The 20,178-nt window shown below is 36.1% G+C and overlaps 1 protein-coding gene across 1 annotated transcript in view; it reads right to left on the bottom strand.

Moving 5' to 3' along the window:
• Positions 1 to 19,468, bottom strand: part of tusc3 (tumor suppressor candidate 3) — a 70,747-nt gene extending 51,279 nt beyond the window's left edge. The window contains exon 1 of the mRNA XM_024260020.2: positions 19,313 to 19,468. Coding sequence (XP_024115788.1) covers positions 19,313 to 19,417 — 105 coding nt within the window. The 5' untranslated portion in view covers positions 19,418 to 19,468. The remainder of the gene's footprint in view (positions 1 to 19,312) is intronic.
• Positions 19,469 to 20,178: the final 710 nt, after the last annotated feature.

The following is a 20,178-nucleotide window of genomic DNA, read 5'->3' as shown; positions in this document are numbered from 1 at the left end:
AAAAAAAAAAAAAAAAAAAAAAAAAGTACAAGGCTGATTTCACACCAAACGCGATTTGCGTGTCAAATTTGCTGCTGGACGCTTGTCCAAAATGTGTTTATAATTTGACACGTGTGGGAGGAGCTACCGTGAAAAGTTTTAAGCGTCATCTCAACATCAGTGCATTGAGTGTATACACATTTACAATTAATGGAAGACACAGATGATGTTGAGAGTTGGAGTTTATTTGTTTTGAAGAGCGCTACAAAGACATCTGTTGTCACGTCTCTAAGTCTGGATTCATGAGATCGTTCAGAGACTCTCAGTACAGTAGGTTTCACCATCTACTGCAGGATCTTTCATCTGAAAAACGGCCATTTTCACCGGTACAACAGTATCTCTGCAACCCAGTTTGAGAACTCGCTGTCCTACATAAGTCAGAGGAGGAAAAAAATAAAATATGAATAAAATTAGAAGATCTTTTTGTTGTTGTCTCAGTAGAAAAAGGAAAACTATGCAAAGTTCAGGAGGAGAATGATCAGCCTGTCCTCCATGTCAGATTGGGACTCCACCTGTTGATTGTGTCATCACGTGTCACATCTGAGTCTCTGATTGGTTGACAAATGGATCTTCTTTAAAATTCAGATGTTTTTTAACTTTCAACATGCCACAAAGCCCAAATCGCGCAGCTGCCAGGCCAACACACCACACTCGATACTCAGATCACGCCACAGGACCTCAGGGCGTCTGGAAGTCCAGTTTCAATGTGAAGTCTGCGCACTGACTTCACATTGAAACTGGATGCCCCTGACACTTGAAATGTGTTTGAAGTGAACACAGATTAACAAGAAACAGTTTTTATTTTTCACTGTATCTAGATATCTTTTTATGTAAATTTAAGTTGGCTCCCATTCATCAAGCAGTCACTGTTAATTGCACTGTACTGTGGAAGTGTTGTTTGTAATGTTGGCATAAGAAAACATTAAAAAAATGAACTAAAACTAAATTAATTCTTCAAACTTTTAAACAAAGGTTAAACACTTATTAAACAGTTTCACAGGTGCAATTTCAATTTTTAAAATAGATATGAAACAACTTAGTGTTTAGGTCCCTGACTAAAAAGCCGATGGTTATATTAAAACCTACATAATTTATGAACAGAAAAAAATAATAATTTAAGAGAGTTCAGAGAATTTAAAGATGTCTATACTGGAATCATGGAATGACAACTTTGAGCTTTAGTCACAACTGTCTTTATGGCTAGATATAGGCTGTTTGTAGGTGAAAAATGGACAAATCTGGTAAAGCGAAAATGTTGATACAAATTATTTACCATGGGCATGCTGCATGTGACTGGTCATAGTAAACCGTATGCAACATACAAGGTTAAATAAGGGAGAAGAAGGTGAGAATCAGACGTGTTGAACGTATTTTACAAATTTTTCAACCCCCCAAAATTCTGCAGACTGCGCTTGGGGCCTGAAAGTGTTGTTTATATGATAAGTGTGCACTAGTTGCATGAAGTCTGGCAGTTTGAAATGAGTAGACACTTAAGAGTGTAGTTTGCGTGGGCACTTGCATACATCACATGAATACCCCGCGCATACGTCATAAGCACAGGGTCAGTAAAGGGTCAGTACCCTAACCTCACTGATAGGGCTGCCACAATTAGTCAACTAAGCAACGACTAATCCACTATTAAAATAGTCAACAAACTAATTCAATAGTCGATTAGTCGTTACTTTATATTATATGAAGTCAGAGTGTACCAAAGTGGAAAATTATAATGGCATTATGCTAGTTTTATGACTATTTTGGAATTTATCAAGGTTTTTAGGCTATTTTGGAGTTTAGCTAAAATTTCAGTTGCATGCTAGCTATTTTGGCTAATTTAAGATTTTCTCAGTTTTTAGGCTAATTTGGAGTTTAGCTAATATTTCAGCTTATTTAGAATTTTTTTTCAGTTTTTAAGGCTATTTTGGAGTTCAGCTAATATTTCAGCTGCATGCTAGCTGTTTTGGCTAATTTAGGCTTTTTTTGTTTTTGAGGCTAATTTGGCATTTAACTAATATTTTTAGCTGGTTATCAGCTTCAGAGTTTTTAGCTATCAATTTCAGCATCTTGTATCAGCACTAGCATCTTCAGTAGCCAAATTCACCTTACATCATTCACACTAAAATTATCGCAGATAATGATGTATAACTAGTTTTTAGTTAGTTTAAAGCTAATGGTGGTTAAGATACGTGCTTTACATCCAGTTCGCGCATGACCAGATTAGTCGACTAATCGAAAAAAATAATTTGTGATTAGTCGACTATTAAAAATAATCGTTTGTGGCAGCACTACTTACTAACCACTCAAGTGTAGCATAAAGGAACCATACGAAAGCATCACCCATAGGTCATAAGGGTGTGTAACTTCCCATAGCCTTGCAAATACTTCATAATATGCTTACTGTGCACATGACCATATGTAACCCTTGAGATGTAGCCACTCCTCTCTACAACTCTCTACAGACCCAGACCACCCATATACCCACAGCACCCAAGCGAATCAAGTTAGTTTTAAGTTAGTATAACTTTAAAAAGGTTCAAATACAACCTTTGACTTTTATACTAGCCCTAAAGCTGCTCTGCTCTATAAACTTTATGTACAAGTCGATCGTGCAGACTTTGCCATTATTTCAGCAACACTTGTTTATTTTAATTGTAAAAGCCAGGGTCAAGACCACAATAAACACCAAAGCATATTAAGCCCATAACTGTAATTAGCCCACCGTGTTGCCTCATTAGCCTTTGGAGGCTAATGCCATTAATAGGGCTTAACACCCTATAGCATAATGTGTTGCTGAAGAGTCTAGCAAGCTATTGGCATTTGCTACTTGCATCTACTAAGGTAAGCAATCCTGCTAAGTCTCAACAGACAATTATATATAAAGGATTTTTTTAAAAAAAGACCAGGTAATCTAAACAAAAGTAAGTGCTTTTGAGTATTTAGATCAATCATTTAAAAAGCATGCGTACCTTCATTCAATAAGGAAAAAAAGATTTACATTTATGACATTTTCTTTTTCTGAAAGAAATTGCTCAATCCAAATAATTCATCTAATTTCATGTAGTTTATTTTGTTCGACTAAAATCTTACCATGAGATACTGTAATGGCTTAATTAACTAAGTATATGAATTACTGGCTCTTTGAGGTAAACAATTACTAGAATGCAGCAGTAACCAAAATAATAAATGGCCCGAATATTTCCTAATAAGATCTGTCAATAATGAAATGAAAGGACTGCATTAACAGTTATTACTTGTTAAGCAGAAGACTAAAGGGACATGGTGTTTCATAGTACATTCACCCATCCATTCTTTACTCTTTGTGTGTGCTGGGGTGGGGGTTTCTTCTGTATTTGGGATTAGGTTACTGGAACAGCAACCTGAAAAAAGATCCCAAGACTTCCCTCTTTACAACCCTCCAGCTCCTCCACTGGGACACACAAAGCCACATTGAAAATAACTTTCTAGTAGGTCATGTGTCTCTTCCAGAGGATGTGTCCAAATAGAATCTTCTAAAAGAAATTCAGAGCAGATTTCCAAACCGGGGTTTTCAAAACAAAATTTGTTTTCCTAAGTCTCTTGTGACTAAAGGACAGTGACAAGAACAATACTAGTGAGATTAAACCATTGACCGTATCAGAGAACTTGACTGAGCGAGTGTGACATAACCTATAAAAAAAACATCTTACTTTTGGCTCTAATGAAATAAAGTTAATTCAGTTGCCGTTTTTCTCAAATACAAACGTTGGTATTTGAAGCCAGACGAGGTAAGTAAGTACAAATTGGTCCTAGTCTGTCTGAATCAACATTTCTTTGGCAACTACCATCACAAATCAGGAGTGAGCTTGTTGGAAGTCTAAACCTCTTCCACTGAAAAGCGGCGAGGGAGAATCCGTCCATTACATGTTTTGAACATTTCAGGTGGGGCCAGTTGGTACAACATTCTTTTATTGAAGCATCTGATTGGTCAGTTCATAACTTGAATAACTTTATTTCAAGAAATATAAAAAAATATATATAAAAAAAATAGGATTAGCAGTAGAGCAGGGCAATAAAATGATAGGAACATATATCATGATAGAACTTTTTCTCGATAGAAGAATTAGTCTATCGCGAAAGTTAGTCGTCACATGGCGAGTAAATGTTTACATCTGATTATTTATGCTTCTTAGCTTTCATTTTGATAATTTTTTTTAGACATCTCCACTTCCTTTGTCTGCACGCGAGATAACAAATGCTCACGAGACACCATACCCCGCAGTCACTTACGCTAATCTTCTCCGTGTTAAATTCGGTTTCCGCTGATGAAGCAGTGGAACATTTGGTGATTTTCAACAGGAGCCAGTCCAAACTGGAAGACAAACGCGCTGGACTTAAAGCAGCAACCAAAAGTTGATTAAAAAAAGGTATGATTTGGTCCCTGATGCTAATGCCAACGAGCTGCTGTGTGTAGCCTGTATGTGTTCATGGACCAGTTTACATTGGGATAATATTTTCACTGCTGGACTTTAAGACGTGGCAGATAAATACAACAACATGAATTCATAGGACATTCATAAAAAACGTTTTTTTAAATGTAATGACAGAACTGAATCCACTGTGTATTAGCACTCCTCCTTCCCTCCTAAGAGCATTCCAACCGGTAATAATAATATATAACGAAACAAAATGCATTTTACTGTACTGGCCATTTTTTTAGTATACATTTTTTTTCTTTTTACTGGAAAAAATTTCATGTAAACCAGCTTTATCCACTGTTCAAAAGCTCTGAATGCAAAAATGAACAAAAAGTGTGTAATTTTTAATGTCCAGCAAACTGCAGCAGCATTGCAGCCAACTCCAAAGTGATGGCCTTCTCACAAGGGATATGGTGAGCTAGTTGCAGTAAATGGATCTTGCTCTGGGCTCAGATAGTGAAACTAATTGGCTGGTCAATAACATCTAGAGCAGGGGTGAGGAGAGACCACTGGGTGCTCAGTTGTATCAAAGGGTAAATATTCAACATAAATCATGTGTAGATATGACAAATCAATCAGACTACAGAGACCTTTACTTTTATTTTCTTGTCAGTGAAACCAGGTGTTTTGAATTATGCATATTCCTTCTTGCACATGTTCTCTTTGAAATGAGAAATGGATGAAGGGCAAAGGCTGTATGTTTTCGTTTTTTTTTTCTTAGCTTGAACTATTAATGTCATAAAACACAGAAGACTAAACCCAGTGGAATTATGGATAGTTTGAAAGTTAGAGATAATAATTTTTGTAAAACACCAGTTCATAATACATCTAAAAGACAAGGTGAGAAAATGCTTTTTATTTTTCAAACAGTAGTCTTTTTCTACAAAATAATATACAAAATAATAATTCAATATAAATATTTACTTAAGTCAAAACCACGACCTTGGGAAAGACTTACTTTGGCTGCTCGTGTATAATGTGATTCAGAAAATAATACGAAGAAGATGCTTTAGAGGCATTATATGAAAGATTATATGAAAGATGAACTCCTGTCCTTGTAGGTTAATGTCCTACACGCTTTCCAACAAACCTGCTGCTTTTGTTTTTTTTCTGGCAAAACACATCTGCTCTATGCAAGCAGCAGGTAGAGAAGGGTTTCTAAAAAAAACAAAAAAACAAACAAAAAAAAATATAATAACGACCCTCAAAGCCTGAAGTCTAACACCTCCAAATCTTTATTCAAAACAAGCTTTAAAATACTAGAGATACATAACTTTAAAATCATCACCAACTTTCAAATTGTGAGCCATGACTTCCTCCAAATCTGATATAGACCTAACTACATTATTCGCCACGTTTTGGTTGTTAACAGATCCAACCCCAATGAAACACTTCATTTCACTACCCAAGTTTCTAGTTTAATGCGATAAAATTCATAGTGTCTGTATTCTTATTAGCTGATTTAATTATTTTGTTATCAGACACATAATTGTTTCGTACCTGATATGTTTCGACGGAGAGCTTCCATCTTCATCAGAGTCGTCACCAGGTGGTAGAGTGTGACGTGTATAAAACAGCTGATTGTTTCTGAGGCGGAGTCACCTGTCAAAGTCTGACAGGTAACTCCGCCCCCCCCGCTGTCCGGCTCGCTGCTGGAGGATGTTGCTCCAAGTATGGGAGAGCAGAAAAGCCCCCTCATCCCTGTTCTTGGCGGTCTGGGCTCGCTTTCTGATCTCCACTGCTTCCATGATCCATCTTTGATGTCTGTTTTCTTCAGTAAGGATGATTTTGGCCTTTTCCCAGTCCATGATGTGGTATTTTTCTTTGCAGTGGTCTGTTATTGCAGATTTCATATTTTCCTGCGATGCCTGTTGTCGTGCTGCTCTTGTTAGTCTTTTTTCCGTTTCCTTTTCGCATTCCTTCTTGTGTTCCGTTTTTCTTGTGATGAATTTTCGTCCCGTTTCTCCAATATAAGTTTTATTGCATGAATGACATGGTATTTCGTATATGACATTGCACTTGTTGTTTTGCTCGATCTTGTCTTTAGGATGTACCAAGAGTTGTGCCCTTCAAATACTGCACTTTTTATCTCTACAGTCTGTTTAGAAACAAAAAAATGATCACCTTTGTCAATAGCTGTATTTTGTTGTAAAAAATTGGTTATATTTTGAAAACTGACTGCCATAACTTCCTGCCGGATCGCTCGCAGCTTGCGCAAAAAAGCCCAGACGCCAAAACGATCGTTGCACTGCGGAAGCTGGCCGTGGAAGACAACGGCTTCGCGTCTGTTGTGAACTTCACCGTAGGTTAACAAGGGCACCAAATGGAAGCAGCCTTCATTTCGCGGCGCTTCCGCATGCAGTGTGAACCCGGCATTAGTCTGAAAATAAAATAAATTACTTTAAAAGAAAACAGATGCATTGATCTAGGTGAAGATGTATGCCATAATGGTTAATTATTTATTTAGATCGAGTCCTACTTATATGGTTAGTGTAACTAACTGTATAGGTTGGTAATAGACTTTCTTTAGTTTTTGTAGTTTGTGTGACGTAACCTGTGTGACGTGCTAATCCAAAATCCTAGACAAACAAAAAAGAAGGGAAGGGAAGTTTTCTGCTGGGTGTATGGAACAAAACATATAGAAAAGGAGTTAGTCTTGTGCTATTTTATATATTCATGCTTTGTGTTAGTAAATGCACAAAATGACAAAATACAATGCACGGATTTCCTCTGCATATTAACTTAAAAAAAACAGCACTACAGGCACGCACATTCAGACATAGCAAAACAGCCTCTGATCAGCACTTCTAAAAGGTTCTCAGAGAAAGTGTCAATCCTATAAAAGGCAATTTGGGACCAAATAATTAGAGCCCCCTAAATTAAAATTGACACAAAAATAACAGGAAATAATGCACCAGTGTTAGCGTCTCTTTTCTCTTGTAAGTCTTCAGAAGCCTGTAGTACTTTATATAGTTTAAACATACATGCACAGAGTCTTTAAAGAATTTTACTAGAGCAACAACATTGTAAGCCTTGTTAAGAAGTGAGTCAGTAAATATAACAAATCACACAAACTTGTATCTGAATGGCTTTTTTGTGTGCGGGGACGCAGTGAAACATCACTGTTACACAGACCTATCTGTGGGGATTAGAGTGAAGCACCTTATCAGTCACAACCCAGACAACCACATACACGCAAACACGGAGGCACACACCGGAATAATAATCCATTTCTTGCAGCCAATACAGGACTCCAGACGGGAACACTTAGTTTTGACCATTTCTTTAGAGCAGAGTAGCTTAATTTTGGTATCAGACCCACCAATGAGCCCTAAAAATATCTGCAGACCCAGTGAGAGAGAGTAAGAGAGAGAGATAAACTATAAATGTGGTGGTGTGATTTAAAAATCACATGGCAGCTATTTTGTCAACATCATGCTTCCTTAAGCAGCACTTTTTCTGCTTTATGGTACTTTAATATTTTCTCCAAATAAAATAAGTAAGTAATTCTCATACATGAACATGGGAACACATGCACTGATGAACTCCAGTTTAATAACTAAAACAACAATTAATCAATTGAAATGTCAGAGCTGTCCCCTATTTAAATGATGACCAAAAAGAATAAACTAATACATAAAATACAATAGTAGATAATGCACTGCAGAATTCTGTCTGCACGTCAACACTTCACTTGAGGTAGAAAGATATATAGTTGTATACCAGGGTTATAGGTAGAAATCACTTCAATTGTATACCAGAGCTAGACCTAAACAGTTGTATACCAGGGCTATTATTGGTAGAAATTAATACAGTTGTATACTAGAGGTAGACCCATACAGTTGTATATCAGGGCTGGTCCTAAAGATCTACCATCATTTTTTGCACTGTTTACCATCAGGACTTCCACAAATAATTATTTAAATAGTCGTTCAATTGACGAATTTTTTTTTTTTTTTTTGTCAACTAATAAGATCATGTGAAAACTGGAAGTAAAACACATCTTAACCATCATTGGCTCTAAAACTTGAAATATCTAAGCAATATGCTAACTAAAAATACAGACATTTAAGACAATAGTCTTTTAAAACTTTAATGAATCATGCAGCTCCTTTCCTTAATTTGTTTCTGGCATTAAAACGACTTAAATCAAATGAGGTTGGCATTTGAGAAGGTAAAGTTTTGCTCTCACTGACTCAAATATAACAAAAGTACATTGTGTGGTGCTGAGAGATTCACAACTGTATTCAACTTGACTTCACTCTGACTCTATAGAATTCCAAACTGTATAATGCTCTTGGTCGTAGCAGGAAAGTTAGCATTTATAAAGGTCTTGCAGAAAGACTTGATCTCTTTTGAGAGCAGATGTTCCTTTCAGCAGAGAAATTTTGCTCTAATGAAATACAGGTTGATGAGATGCACAGAAAACATTTAGCTATTAAGTTTGCTCTCTGTTTGCGCTTATGTTAGCTTAGCTTACCTAGATGTCGATCCCTCTTCAGCGTTATCATACTCGGTCACAATGTGGTTCCTCCTCAGGCGCTCATGCATCACTGTAGTACTGTGTGTTCTGTACAAAAGTTCTGCCTTGCAGATGTTGCATTGGATACTTTTGTCTTTTATTTATTTATTTTTAATGTTTCCCACACTTTCAAGCTTCATTTGTGTATTTGTATAGTACCCAGGACTTCCTGTGATATCACTAATGACCCGCATTAGCACTACTACGCATGTGTCAAAGAAAATGGCAGATCCAACATTAGAAAGGCCACCCTGTAGTTTCCACATTACAAAATAAAATAAAAAAATAAAATAAAACAGCATTGTATCTTGGAAATAAAAAAATGTTTTTCCAGAAACTGAAATGCAAAAAAACAACAAAAAAATTCGAAAAACAAAAGTAACTTCCAGAAATCGAAAATCGAAACACAAGGTAGGTACTATGGGACATCACTGATTGGATTATATCCAGTATCGATTCATGACAAATAACTTGCTGTTAAAAAGATGGACAAATGTTATCATCCAATCAACAATGTGCCATATTACTAACATTTTCAGGTTTCTGGAAAAAATAAAATAAAAGAGAAAAAAGAAAACATTTTTGGAAAGCAATAGTAATTTATAGAAATCAAAATAAAAGTTATAAAACTAAACATAATTTTACTAAAATTTTATTGGGTGATAAAAACCTAATTGCTTTTTTGTCTATTGTATTTTTAACTCACGTTAGAGAAATAATATAATATTAAAATGATTTGCTTACTGATTCAGCGATAAAAAAAAGCTCTCTGTGGTGAGATAAAGTAATTAAAAAAAAGCACAAGTGTTAGTAATTTGGGACAAGGGTGGTTGTACATAACAGTTGCAAATTCTGTAAGATTCTTTGGGGTAAAAATGCTTTCCTAGCAATATTACTCTTTTTTTCTAGGCAAGTCATGCATTATACCTTTACATTGAAATAAAGATTAACTAGATTAAAAACCATACACTCTCACAGCCATAATAAGTTACAGAAAAACATAGCAAGATAAAGGCCAAACCACTGTACCACTTCATCCACTGAGAACTGTTACAAATCAAATAGAAAAAAAGGTTTCTTTTATCGCTTTGCTTTAAGAGCTTCTAGTAAAATAGAATTTTTATCCCTTTGAAAAAACATCTCACATTTCCAAGGGATGTAATTTTTAAACTCACCGTCCAGTGTGAATAAACCCATTTAAAACTGAGCATCTGCACTTAAAGTCCATCTTCATTGTACAAACTGAATACATTCTCTACTTGCAAATGGATCATTACACAAAGAAGAGTGTACCTCAAGATGAGAACATGGACAGAAATGGCATGTAACCACACAGCACTGAGAAACAGCGTCACAGTCAAAGACAGCATGTACGGTGGATGAAGTATGGCTTCAATACTTGACCGATCCATGAAAAAGGGGACAAAAAAACTGAATAAATGATTGAGCGAAGAACTGAGCACAAAAACTATTTCAGAAGGTCCCTACAGATGTGATTAATGGTATTAAGAAACTTGTTTTCCCAACGAGGAAAGGGGCTGGACCCCTTTTAGATCATGCCACAAAATTAGCTACAGAAATGAGAGGAAGATTACAGTTAGTAGGCAATAACTGGAAATGCCACAAAACAGGGAAAAGGAAAGATCACTTTGTGGCTTCACATAATTATTGAAATATCACAAAAGGTCCGGTTCCCACCTATCCCACCCACGTATCAAAGTGCCCTTGGGCAAGACACCAAACCCCACATTGCTTCTCGTTGTAGATTGGTGCCAGTGTTCAGCATCAGTGTGTGTGTATGGCTGAACAGGACTCTGACTGTAAACCGCTTCTAAGAAACTAGTAAAACACTATAAGTATACACCATTTACAAGAGTGCACAAAAAATGCTGTTTCATGAAAAAGAAAAATGATTTGCCACAGGGGAGAAGATTTAGAGAAATAAATAATATTGGATTTCAAAACTTAGTTGTGGATGTCCTAAATGAGGAGGAAGAAGCCCATCTGTTGTTAGAAAACAAGACCTGATATGAGCATCAACAATTCAGATAACAACAGCTAATGAGTGAAATCCAAACAAAGTCCTTCAGAACTTAGTGGTAAATTGCATTTCCTGGAGAGATTTTGTTTTTGGCAATAGCTGATAAACAAATTATTAAATCATTTTAGTCTCACCGTGCCGTCAAAATTCATGTTAGTTCAACTCAATTTATAAAAATTATTTTTTAAAAAGTGAAGAAAAATTGAAGCAAAGACACACCTGCTTGTAATAACTGTCATTTACTGGTTTCTCCAGAGGTTAACAGTGAGCTGAACCAGGCAAGCTTAAGCAGATGATTATGGAAAACAAGCAGGTAGAAATAAAAACCGTAAGTGTTTTAGATAAATCTCTGGTGTGAAAAACTGTATTCTTTCCATTTCAACAGAGCTATGTGAGAACATGCAAACTCCACACATTAAGGACTAACCCGGGATCCCAACCAGGGCCTTCCCGCTGTGAGCTCGGAGCGCTAACCACTGCACCACTGTGGAGCCCTCATTCCTGAACTCTTTTCTTCCTAAACTTGCTCTTATCGCTAGTATTTGAAACCTAACGATGTTCAGCTTGAAAACTTCTGCTGAAGCTGCAGTCAATGATGTGACATGAATAAAAATGTGGAAGGTTGTTCTGGAGTGTCCATACAAACAAACCGGACCTCCAAGGAAGCTGTGGGATTTACATGTTCAGACCGTTTTGATGCGCAAGAAGCACACTAATCTGAATGATTAAACTGATCTTTGTTTTCTTGGTGACTGTGAATCATTTAAAATGAAATAAACAAAAATGTCAATTTGCAGAAAACAAAGTCATAGAGCTGCAACTTATTTCCTGGTAAACTCGTGTGAATAAGCCAAACGTCAAAACTGCTTGCTCAGTGCTTAGTTTCACAGCCCCATGTCTAAACTCTGCAAGTGACTTTGCTTTTGCCCTAAAGGCTCCTAAGCAAGTGCTTTATTAAGCCTCTGTGTGCAGAGGTAGCAAGTTTTTATTATTCCAATCCACTTATTAGACTGGTCCCTGGGTAGTGCATTTTTGGTGTCTCTGGATATATAACTCTCCAGACACAGTCCTCCTAGCATCAGACTCAGTCTTAGACTTCTTTTTTGCTCTTAAACTCCCCTAACTCACCATGTCTAGGCACAGGAAGTGCTTACACAGGTTCTTTCTTTGTGCTGTGGTCAGCCTTAAGACAGGAAAAACAACACCAGCTGTAATATCTAGCAGAGCTGAAGTGATAAACGAGGGTGTATTGAAGGGATATAAATATGTCTTTTCTCCACATGATATTTCTTCCTTAGCCTTAGGGCCACATAGCATCACTTTCAAAAGAAAATTTCAGTGCTGAAGCCTCAAAATTTAGATTTTATTCCTTATATTGTTTTTTCCATTTCTGATCTAATAGATGACTTTGCGAGACTGAAAGTTGATCCACTTCAGTCACCCTTGAGTGCTGTGTCCATGTTTACACTTCTTCTGGCTAATAGGATCAATGAAACGACATGTCTAGACATGAGTCGTCCTAAGCCTGGGCCTAACTAAATGTGGAAACTGAATAAGTGTGATGCTGCAGAAGCTGTTACAGCTGCAGATCAGATTAGATGTTTTAGTGAAACAACTCAGCTGAAACTCTACATAAAAACACCTTAGAAACATCCTTTTTGCTGCAATCTTCAGTGTTAAAACCAGTAGGGTTGCTCTTGTTAGAATAGTTTTATGTTTATATCACTTATAAGTAGTGTTGCCTTTACTTCAGTATTTGGTGTGACCAGTCAATTTCCACCTTACCTCTGCTCTTGTTGTACTCTAACTTAGGGGTGTGCATAAATATCAATATTGCGATAAATCGAGATATTTAGTCCTGCAATTGATTCACGATGGGTTCTCACTAAGTATCAATCTTTTATTTTCGTTTGAAGAGGCTGTAAAACATTAAATTTGTCATACTTTGGTCCCCGGACAGCCTGTCTCACTATCTACCTCTAAAGGAGTATCTCACCAATGGGCCTGGCAGATACTTGAATGACTTAATTTTTGTTCTTTTGTTTATGACAATTTTGAACTGAGTAGTAGTACTGCTGTTCATGTTTACTATTGTTAACACTGAATTTTATAAATAATTCCAATTCCGAGTCACAACGCAGGCAAGTGAGCAAACGCGTATCCAGGCGAGTGCCCGAACGCTTGAGCGGACGAGTGAGAGCGCGAAGACGAGCGTGGGCGAGTGAGCGAACGCTTGCGCGGTTGAGCGCGGGATAGTGAGTGAACGAGTGTGCAGGCAAGTGCAGGTGGGCAAGCGAGCGCGAGTGCGCTCAGGGGCTTAGGGGGGTTGCACTGAGTGGGTGCGGGTGTCGAGCGGTCCATCACACGTGGAGCACAACATGAACCGAGTATGAAAGGATTTGTGATCATTTCAATATTATGTATAAATGTTCATTTAAGCGACAGACTGATGTAAGGGGCAAAAAAATAAAAAAAATACTTGGTCTTAAAATAGCCCACCTTTAGTTCATTGTGTTGAGGAAAAAAATAAATCGAAATTGAGACTTTAAATTGGTAAATCGAATCGAATCGTGGCTTGACTGAATCATTACAACCCAATTAATGGGGATATATTTTCCCCAAAAAATATGCGTTCTTCTATAATCTGAGTTATTAGAGACGATTTTTAGCAATTCTTGCAGTATCACGATATCATCGATGTCGTGAGCCATGTATTGCGTATGGCATTGTATTGTGAGGTACCCAGTGATCCCAGCCCTACGGTGTGTTGAAAACAGTGATCATTTAGTATTATGTGCAGGAATCTGAATATGGAAAATAAAGAGCATAAACCAAAACCACAGTCACATGTATCACGTGTACACATACAAAAACTCTCTTTTTTTTCAATACCTCTTAACTACCAAAGCTTGAGAGTGGAGTGGATAAAGAAAAAAATAAAGTTCTATGTGCCTGACCACTACTCCAAACTGGTCAAGCTGAAAATCAACCTATCCCAGCAAACCGCAAGTCAATTGGCACATCCACCACTTACAGCTGCCTACCTTCTCCACAGTTCAAGTCCAAGCGTTCGCTGGCCAGCAGCAGATGAAAGAGGAGCCAGAAAATGTTGAGGCGAATATAAAGCGCCGCATCACCATTTTGTCTATTTCAAGCAAAATAGAATCTTCCTCTGCCTCTTCCACCTCCTCTGACATGGCCCCAGGCAGGCTACAGTGAGAGCACATTACTCACATTATAACCCTTCAATATCTCCACAGCACCTTACTGAAAATATGTCTTCAACCTCTCCCCTGCTTTGCACATTTTCCACGTCTTTCAGACATGATGGACCAAAATTAAAAACAGATTGGTGTGAAGGAGAAACAAAGAGTTGCTAACAAATAAACTGTGACAGCCCCGAAGCCTTGAAAACTATTAATACTGTTAGCTGAATGCATTATTGTACAGGAACAACTATTTGTCAAGCGACTTAACACCAAGTTCACAGTTATTCGCCAATTATTAGTATTTGTCATCGTTTACATTTCTAATAAATAAATTCTTCTATCAGTCATTTTAAAAATGCAGGTTATTTTTTAATCTATTATGTAGGATGGGTTTCTTTTTTTTTTGTTAAAAGTGCAAAATTGATGTTCATCAAATCTATTAAAATGTCTTTGCTTTTCTTTTCTTTGTTATTTTTTATGTAATTTATAATTTTATCAATGAAAGTTTAGTTTGAACCGTTAATTGTGTGAAAATTGTGTTTTATAGTCAAACAAAATTGTTTCCAGATAGAAAATTTTCAAATAAGTTTATTTAATTAAACTTTGTTTCATTAAAAAAGTGATTTGAGCAGTGCAACATTCTGCTTTATTCGTGCTTAACATGTTTACTTTCAAAGAGAAAAAGAGTGTTGTAGGTAACGGCTTTAGTGATGTTTTCACATTAACACCGTTATTAACATGATAGTAAAAGTGTCTAACCTTAAGAAGTCAGGATATACCTACTGTTAGCAAGTAACTGCAATAAGGTTATTTTTTAAATGTTTATTTTAATGTGTTGCATAAATCTTGAGCCAAAAATGTAACTGCATCAAATTTTTCATTACCACAAATTTCAAATGTAGCAGTTTATTTTAGAGTAAAATTGTAAATGACATATAATTAGTAGGACTGTGAATGTTGATATGTTTCTGCGTTTTTTTTTAATATTCTGTGATTGAGATTTTATTAAATTTAAGAGACAATACTGCTTTTATTTGTAGTTTTTGGACAAAAGTGATCTTTTATTTTAATAAATAAGGCGGAAATATAAAAGTCAATTTCATGGCTGTAATACAGCAGCAGCGTACCCCCTATCAGGGGCGGAGCAACACGGAGCTGTCTGCTATTAGAAATCCAAAGAGGAAACCCACCATTATTTTTATTTTGGGATGGGGACCTACATTAATTTTCCACAATAACAATCACAGGCATCATCTGAAAACTACGGAAACTCTGCGGTTCACTGCAAAATACAATACAAAGACAATAAAGAAAATGTATAGGCAAAAAAAGAAAAAGCTGAAATAAAAACAGAATTCCAGGGAAAGTGTCGAATAGACAGCAGTGAGAAATTCTTATTTTTGGGGCTGCCAGGTGTGACTTGAGCCTGAATTTTTTTGGTATTTTCATTAAAAAAAAATGTTGATTAGTTTGTTGACAAATTTCATTCTTGTTCTTTTTTATGAAATTACAACTCAAACTTTCATTCGATGTTGTAAAAACAGTTTAACATTTTTGGGGTTTCCACGGCAAAATTAATAGTTTTCATAAGTTATTGAACTTAGTTTTCTAATAAATTGGTAAGCATCAGAGATAACCTTCTCATTCATTATTTCACTATTTTAATGTTTTACCTGACAAAAAAACAAATAAAATGTAAAGTTTTATAGTAAATTGTACATAAAAAAATCCCTCTTGATTATTCATATTAGCTTGTTTGCTTTTGACAGTAAATGACTGTATTACAAAGACTTAAGCTGTTGGTACGACTGTAAATGATGTGCAAGTCTCTACATGCAACTTCCTTCTCTCTCAAACTCATTTATATTCACTCTAATGAATTTTTCCTAAAATTGTATGTTTAAAAAAGGTCAGCAAAAACACTTGTGAAAGAGGCTCATAGATGCTGACACCTCCTCTTCTTCCACAGCCATCAGGTACAGTATAATGACCCTTTCTGCTTACAGCGCTGATAACAGCCATTTAAGACACGTGTTCACTCAATAGCTTAGTCAGACGGTCAACAGAAAGGTCTTACAAAGACTCCATCACCAACTGATCAAAAATCAAAAATACGGATAAAGCAGTATTTAAAAATAATCTGTTTTACGGTTCTCAGTCAGTCGCCCAAAAGATTCATTTTTTTACAAAATGAAACCAGATCATAAATGCATGTTTGTGACTGAAAATTCACAATTTGTGTGTCAAAAATGCTAACATTTAATACTAGTATGTCCAAATACGGCCCCCATGTAACCCTTATGCTATCCTAGACAAGTTTAAATTAAAAGTGCAGTCATCTGGACCCCACAAAACAGTGCGCTGAACTTTTTTTTCCAAGGATTTTTTTATCTTCACTGGTGTCCGTGACAGACGTAAAATCCCCCATAAGAGGGCACAAGGGTAAAATATCCAATGGCCCTCAAGCTCCTTTCATAAAATCAATTTAACTTTAGCATTTTCTAAAAACTGTGTATATATTTCTTGATTGTGGTTGGCGAAATGACATTTTCATATTCCCCCTGAAGAGGGACTAATAGACGAGACATCCCAACTACGACTCGCTAACTGAGAAAGAACAGTGCAAAAAATGGAAAACTGACAGAGATATTGGTAAAACAAAACATATTTAGATGTATTTGTTCGGTGGTAAAAAATGAAAAGTATGCCATTGCAATAAAATGTTCATTAAATAGTTGATTTAAATGAAGTGGTATTAAAAAAGCTAAAACAATAAATGGGTTGGCTCTCACACATTTCGACTGAATTTGGAATAAGTTTGGAGACCCCTGATTTAATATCTTGTCAATGTATCACTAAACTCCCAGACCTCAAGATTGCTACAGAATTCAAGAGTTTTTAACAGAAAAGGGTCATAGACATGTCGTGAGTCTAGTCCCAAATTTGGATATCAGAAAAGTAAACAACACTTGCTCACATGTCATGGACTTTTGGATAGAGGTTACTTGTGAGTGTGAGGTCTCATAATGTACTTTATTCTTACTCGCCTCTCCAATAAATCCCATTACTTCAGCGTCTAATGTTATTACTCTTCTGTTCTTCTTCAACTTTGCAAACACAACTGATAATGTCAGGGATGTTTTTCTGTAAAATTTCATTTCTGAGTCTAATGCTGCAGGACGTTCTTTTCGGTTAGAGGAAGTTTGACATTATTTACACTTTCAGACAAACAAATTTGATCAAAACTAATCTTAAATACAGCATTCTACAGTAAATCTGACAATAGGAAACACAGTAACTCGACTCATCTTTAACATGCCAACACGTTTCACACCGAGTTAACAGCAGTAACACACGCCTGCATCAATGTACACGTCTGACGGACAAATTCAGCTTAAAATCCTTATTAAAAAATCACAAACAGCATTATTATTATTATTATGGTATTAGAAAACACCATTTGGATGAAGAAAAACGTAAAAAAATGACGTAAAAACAACCAAGTACCACCACAGCAGACAACACACATAGGATGACAGCAGAAACTGATCAACTATTATTACAGTCCATTGTGTGGAAATGTGTTGAATTTCTCAAAGACATGTGCCCATGCAGTGTGGTAGAATGTAGGCCCCCCGAGAGTGTCGTTGTGCATGTTCACTTCACCCTTGAGGAACTTGATTTCCCCATTGGACTATTTACACTGTGTATTTGTGGGTCGCACTGCTTACTGGCATAGCTTGTACTTTGATTTTGATTCGGAAGGAGTACAGTGGATTTAGTGGACATTAGTGAGGTGACAGATGGTACTCGTAACTTTGGATCGATTTCACAGCTTTGTGAAAAGTACAAGATTAAATAGATCCCCCAAAACATTGAAGAAATTTGATAAAATACGATGAAAGCTTGAGTCCTGCACATTGCATCACGAAGCATATTGATTCAATCGTGCTTAATACAGAACAATAAACTGCTCTTGACAGACACAAAGCATGTAATAACAGATTAAAAAATATTCTAAAAAATATTAAATATTGCCAAATAACTTGAATAATGTCCTTGAATTTAGAGAACAAATAGGGAAGATGTAGTAGCAAAAACAAAACAAAAAAACTTGATATGTGTACCTGTGATTTCCCATTGTTTTCCATCTTCAAAAAACAAAATCAATCATTACGACTTAAAATATTAATAATTTTCTTAATTTTAGGTCTATTGAGTTATTGCATTTACTTCTGTATTCAGAGTTTTAAGCTCTTTCACTTACCTCATTCATTTTGTTTTTGGACTTGACAAAATTGTGGCTTGTGGTCCCTATAAAATATTCTAATAATGTTCCTTTTGGATTATTTTGATGTGGATAAACGATCTGGAAAAAGTCCCCTGGACTGTTCAGAACCAGGTATTTATCTCCGAGTCACACTGGTGGAAGTTTTGGATAAAGATGTTCAGGATCAGTTTTAGGTCAGAGAATCGGATCGTTCAAAATGAACCAATATCAAACTTAAATATTATCATCAATCAAAAATGATATGAATCGTTGCTACAATAAATCATATTCAGTAGTGTAAATTCATGCTACTAAATAAATGTTAGATTAAAAGTTTTGTTGAGTTACAAATAAACAAAACACACCCTACCTGTCCCAAAGATGACCAAAATAATGTCCAACTTATTAAAAACGCCGAAATGTTAGTATAGGAATTACCGAACGAATAATTACAAACGAAAGACAAATATTTCAATAAAGCATCTCCAGCAAACTGGCTCATCATATCATAGTCGATTCAAATGAGTATTTCCTTTTTCCTGCTATCTTTAACGTATCAAATAATATCAGTAACTATCTCGGATAAAACATAGCAAATTCAACATTTTAATAGTGACCGTAATCACACAATATAATAAAAATCGTTTCCCTAAATGACCACACACGTAGCTATCCTCTCATTCACATCGCTAGCTTGAAAACACCGGTCATTTCAGCTCCGTGAAGACAATACATTGCGCATTATGAATAAAAACGGCGTTTTGACAGTAAAACTTTTACCTCTTTCTTCTTCTGGCCTCCTCCGGTCGGGAGACATAGCAGAAATAAAAAGAAAACAGAAAGAAATCGCAGGTTAACCATGGATTTAGCCCAGATACACGCCATGACGGAAGGATGCTTCACGGCCTCTGATGCCAGACACGTCTCTGCCCGACGATTGGATGTTGAGCCAGCCAATCAGCGTTAAGGAGACGTTCAAACGTTTATGGGGTTTGTAGTTTATTATATGGCAGGCATGGGATTTTCACTCAGCATTTGCGAAGCTATACCAAAGCTTTTGTAAATAAAAATATTGAAATATATGTTTATTTATTTAAATCTAGATATAAAAAGTTTGTATTGTGATTACAGTTTTTCAATAACAGAAAAAAAACAAAGTTTTTAAACAAACATCAGAATCAATCGTTTTAATTTAAAAATCAGGATGCATTTTAATAAATAAACATTGACTGCATCTGCATATCACATAACCACCTGCATATATTTGGTCAGTAAAACATGCTTATTTTCTCAGTATACGCCTTTGTATGTGGATAGAATTGTCTGAACAAAACACCCACAGACACATAGTGAAAAACCCAGCTCCACATGGTGGTATCCCCGTTTTTTCCTTATTTTTCCTGTTCACCACAAAACTAAAAAATATGCAGGACGCCAATAACATGTGTCCTTGCTGTGCATATTGTCATTCTTTCACACCTAAAAATGCTGTTCACTAATTTGTCAAATGAATTGAAACATAAATGATAACATTATTTTTAATTCTCCAGTCCTGGATCATAAACAAAGTTCCAAAGTAAAATGTTTGATGTCACAATTCTGCATTCTTTTTTATTGTCACGTACGGTATCATCACATTGCATCAA

Source organism: Oryzias melastigma, linkage group LG1, assembly GCF_002922805.2.
Source record: "Oryzias melastigma strain HK-1 linkage group LG1, ASM292280v2, whole genome shotgun sequence".
Classification (NCBI taxonomy): domain Eukaryota; kingdom Metazoa; phylum Chordata; class Actinopteri; order Beloniformes; family Adrianichthyidae; genus Oryzias; species Oryzias melastigma.
This window is presented reverse-complemented; position numbering and strand designations above follow the sequence as displayed.